This window comes from Musca vetustissima, unplaced genomic scaffold (genome assembly GCF_032173495.1).
Source record: "Musca vetustissima isolate MV318-11 ecotype Yass unplaced genomic scaffold, APGP_CSIRO_Mvet_v1 utg29509, whole genome shotgun sequence".
Taxonomy (NCBI): domain Eukaryota; kingdom Metazoa; phylum Arthropoda; class Insecta; order Diptera; family Muscidae; genus Musca; species Musca vetustissima.
Window position 1 is genome coordinate 373,686 of NW_026883678.1, and position 4,677 is coordinate 378,362.

Here is a 4,677-nt window from a genome sequence, read left to right on the forward strand (position 1 = left end):
GAGAAAACATGGCGGCAAATGAATATCGACTACTTGTGTTTGAATATCTATTTTAGGAGCGTAACGTATGACGTCTATCGAGGTAATGATAACCGTTAATATAAATACTTTTCAATTCAATGGTCAGTTGTTATTGTAGCAACTGTAATATATTTAGTTTTTCTGTTTCCAAGCCTATCCATTAATCTTGTCCAATAGGAATGGGAATCGTATTTATTTACCTTGGTAGCTTAAGTGGTTTGAATCGAAACAAATCATTTTCTGAAATTTCAGAAGGATGTAGATTCAACACTTTGTTCAAAAAGTACTGTTTCATTCGGAAGCAATACATTTCCGAGGCCAATGTTTATGCAGGACCTTTAAGAAGTATACCATTGACAGAAGGTTGAGATCAATTCAAATTTTTCTCATTGAAAAAGGAAGTCCATATAAGCGATGCAGATTTCTCACATTTCATATTTTTCTATTAAGGAGGTGTATTGTTCTCGGATATTATTCAAATTATAAGATAATATAAAATAATTTTTATTCATTTATTTTCTTAATTTTTATTATAAAATTAATAAAAACTTGTGTGAACTTCCTTAACAATAGTACAAAAGTAAAATTCATTCTATGAATTACTAGCTAACTTTTAACATTGTACAAAATTTATTATTTAAATCGATGAATTCATCTTCACCTTCTCCCGTACTACTTAGCATATCTGCATAAGGATCAACCGTTTCAGCTACTTCTTGTGCAGCTTTCTTTCTTTCCAATTGACGTTTCTTTTTGGCGATTTTCTTATTAACCGATTTCGTTGATTGCTGTTCCGCCGTACGCTTCCATGTGGGTATAAACTGCTCACACCATTGCCATAAAAATTTATAGAAATCAAACATCATTTGTGAATCTTTAAATATGAAATTACGAATATAATATTCAATATCTAAACGATTGCGAAACAAATCGTAAAGGTTGTACAGAAATGTACCACAATAGAGTTGACACATTTGTGGTGCTTGATAGGGAAATGCCAGTAATGCACTGAGTGAGTGTAATTGGAAGACAACAGATTGCAACTCGGCAAAGGCATGCAATACCGTACTTGAAAATAAATCATATTTCTTTTTGAATAACTCCTGCATGTGAAAATGTTTTAGCAGTTCATTTTGTACGAGATAACAATCGGATTTCGGTATAAATTGTATACGTTCGGGTATGGGAAGAGTTTTCAAATCATCTCGTATGGTACGTTTTATGCCCTCGGCAGCTTCTTTATCTCGTACTTGCCGTTCTTTTTTTAATATTTTACCGAAACGTTTGTTGAAAGTTTTGATGTCTCGTTCGGGTGGTATTTTTGAATCGATGGTCCTTAGTACCACCAAACATACTATTAAAGCGTGTAGGTGTATTAAATCACAATGTTGGGACTTGTGCATCCAATAGACAATTGCCAGGAAATATAACCGTAAATCTTCGGGCAATTTTTCAATTTCCTGGAACAGTACAGCACTTTGTAATTCTGGCATTTTTTGTTCGAAAACTGTTTGGAACAGTAATGGATTGGGGTTCTCCGGTACAAATTCATATTTTGGTTTCTCCTTAATTTCCACATGAACATATTGTATATTCGTTACTCTAGTAGCTCTGGTCAAGTAGGTATAAAACAAATGCCTTATGCTGCCATCTTCATTGACTCTCTCCTCAAATTCCTCGCCTTTGACATTATTTAGCAGGGAGTATATCAGAGTTAATATTGGCACGGCAATTTCATTGCAATCATTATAGGGATAATGTTCAATTTGTGGATTATTTATATATTTACGTAGATGCATTAGATCTACGAAAAATCGCGGTAAATTGGCGGGATATAATTTGTCTAGGAACCATTGGGGAAATTTGGAAATTATATCATTTGTATCATCTTGTTCTCCGTTCTCCTCCCCATCATCATCGGATTCTGACGATTCCTCGGAATTTTCGGATTTCTCTTCAGTGGCCTCCACAATTTCGGACACTTCTTCTTCATTGTCCACAATTGCAGTGGTTTCTTCATTGTCATTTTCTTCTTCCTCCTCTTCTGTATAATCTTCATCGTCTTCCTCCTCCAATTCATAATTTGAATCATCTTCACTGTCCTCCACGTCATCTTCATTGCCCTCCATAAAGTCTTCAAAGACATGTTCATAATGGTTCTTGAAAAAATCATATGAACGGCACTGCTCATTGGAATAACCACTTATGGCTGCTTCCACTTGGGCCATTAAAGATTGTCTTTGATTCTGAAAAGAAGAAATCGTATTAATATTTAAATATGGGTTTGTGTGCACTCACCCCTACCTTTTGTAATCGTGACATAATTTTATTCATTGCCGATTCGGAAGTTTCATCTTTCAGCCATTTGAGTATGAGACGTATACGCCTCTGCTGATGATTTGGTTTACGGCCTCGACCAATTTTCACCATACCCGACATATAGAAATTTTTAAATGCCGATCGCGATATATAATCATTACCCAAGAGGGCAGCAAACAAGGGCAATTTTTCTTTACTCAATGATCCACGGGCAATTAGATTCTCCACACGATACATACAGCAGTCCAAGTATTTATACGATTTCCCCTTGCGCTGCTTCCTCTCCTTGTTGTCCACAACAATCGTATCCATTACACGATTATTCCTTGTACGTTTATCCAATTTCTTCGCCTCAGTTTTACGCAATTTTCTTTCGGAATCCCCATCCTCATCCTCCTTTTCTTTATAGGTTTTTGTATGGGTCTTCACAGTCAATGTGATCAGGGGGATATATCTTACATTATGGATATAGAAATCGGAATCATAACTCAACACTGGACAATTAAGTTTCCTTCCCAAGGCGGCCAATTCATCATCGGCCTCAAAAACACAACGCATCACCGGTACATTACAATCCCTTACAGCATCGACAAACACCTCCTTCATCATTAGCGGGAACACCGTAATGGAAGCATTGGGATTTATACGTTTTATAACCGATATCTTACCGCGCATACGTTTACCCACCGTACGCAATTTACGTTGTTCATAGCCCCCGTCCATCAGGACATAGGGTTTGATGTTGCATTCGGCCAACACCACAAAGAAGTTCACCACTGCCCGATAGAAATTATCATAGTCGCCTCCAAAGGCCGAATTAATACCCGTAGCATCTTTATACAAATTGCAGGCCAAGTTATCACCATCGATTAACAAATTGGTGTCATGCAGCTCGTAGGGTGTCAAATATTTCTCAGCATTGCGGGCTATAAAGCCAGTCAGACCACGTACTCCCATTATTATTAATAATTTAAACGATTTTAAATAAAATTTTATTCAATTTAGCCCATGTATCCCCAGGAAGTGAGAACATGTGGATACAAGTATTATTTATTATGAATGTGTAGACAAAACAAAATACGGAAAACCGTTGGTGTTGCCAGATCACATGTGTTGCTAATATTGTTTAATTTATACTAAGAGGCCTGTTCACACATCCAGCTAGCATTAAAATATATTCAGATTATTATTAATAATAAATATATTTTTGAAGGATTTTTATGGTACAGGTTTTATTTTCATATCTGGGGAAACGAATGAATTACGACTGTTTGCCGCATTTTACAGTTGGGCGGGGTCAGTGCTATCCAGCGTACTGTGTGAATGACTGAAGCCAATGGTCAATGACATTATTGGACCATACCAATGCGGCTTCAGGCCTGGTAAATCCATCATTGAACAGATTTTTCATTTTGCGCCAAATCTTGAAAAAGAGCCACGAAAAACACATGGACACATTCCACCTATTTGAATCTAAAGCTGCATTCCGTTCAGAGGTGTTTAAAGCCATGTCAGCGTTCAGCATTTCTGCAAAATGAATACGGCTATGCAGGATAATTAATTCGGCAGTTAATGTAGGAAAGGATCTCTAGGAGCCCTTTAATACCGAAAGAGGATTCAGACAAGGTGACAGTTTGTCATGGTACTTTTTCACATCCACCTGGAAAATTTCATACCAGATGCAAAGGTGAACAGAAACAACACTCTGTACACTAAACAATCGACGTAGGCGAGTAACATACTCGCCTACGTCGATGGCATCAACATAATGGGTAGAACATTGCGAGGGATAATAGCCACCTTTGAACAAATAGAAAAGGAGTCAGCCAAAGTGGATCTGGCAGAAAATGGCAAGAAGACGTCCAGTACTCGGACTAAATGTGAAAATTGAGAACTACAGCTTCGAGGTTGTCAAAGATTTTATATACCTTGGTACCGCCATATATAAAACTAATGACATCAATTTTGAAATTTGGAGGAGAATAGGGTTGGCCTACTATGGTCTATGTAAGCAATTTAGAAACAATGCCTGAAGTATGGGAATTTGCGCAAGCAGATGGGACAGCTCTTGAAGTGTTTAAGTGAAAATTTCTCCGAAAGACGTATCGAGCTGCAGCGACTACGTTGGCTAGGTCATGTGAGAATATATGAGGATGCCCCAGCTTAAAAGCGAGCTATCTGGCGGTTCACACAGAAGGTGAACGTGTTCTGTCAATAGCTACTTACTTAGCTTAGAAGATTATTAAAAAAATAATTCATAGACTTTTTATACCCTATACAATTATACTGCCAGGGTATTGTAGCTTTGTGCAGCCCCAAAAGTTTGTAACGCCACGA

The 4,677-nt window shown here is 37.3% G+C and overlaps 1 protein-coding gene across 1 annotated transcript; it reads right to left on the reverse strand.

Moving 5' to 3' along the window:
* Window positions 1-609: 609 nt before the first annotated feature.
* Window positions 610-3,297, reverse strand: LOC133330615 (protein asteroid). Its single transcript, XM_061539055.1, has 2 exons — window positions 2,326-3,297; window positions 610-2,267 (listed from the first exon to the last, which is right to left on the reverse strand). The coding sequence occupies exons 1-2, from the start codon at window positions 3,295-3,297 to the stop codon at window positions 624-626; spliced, it is 2,616 nt and encodes an 871-aa protein (XP_061395039.1). The 3' UTR covers window positions 610-623.
* Between the last annotated feature and the right edge of the window lie 1,380 nt (window positions 3,298-4,677).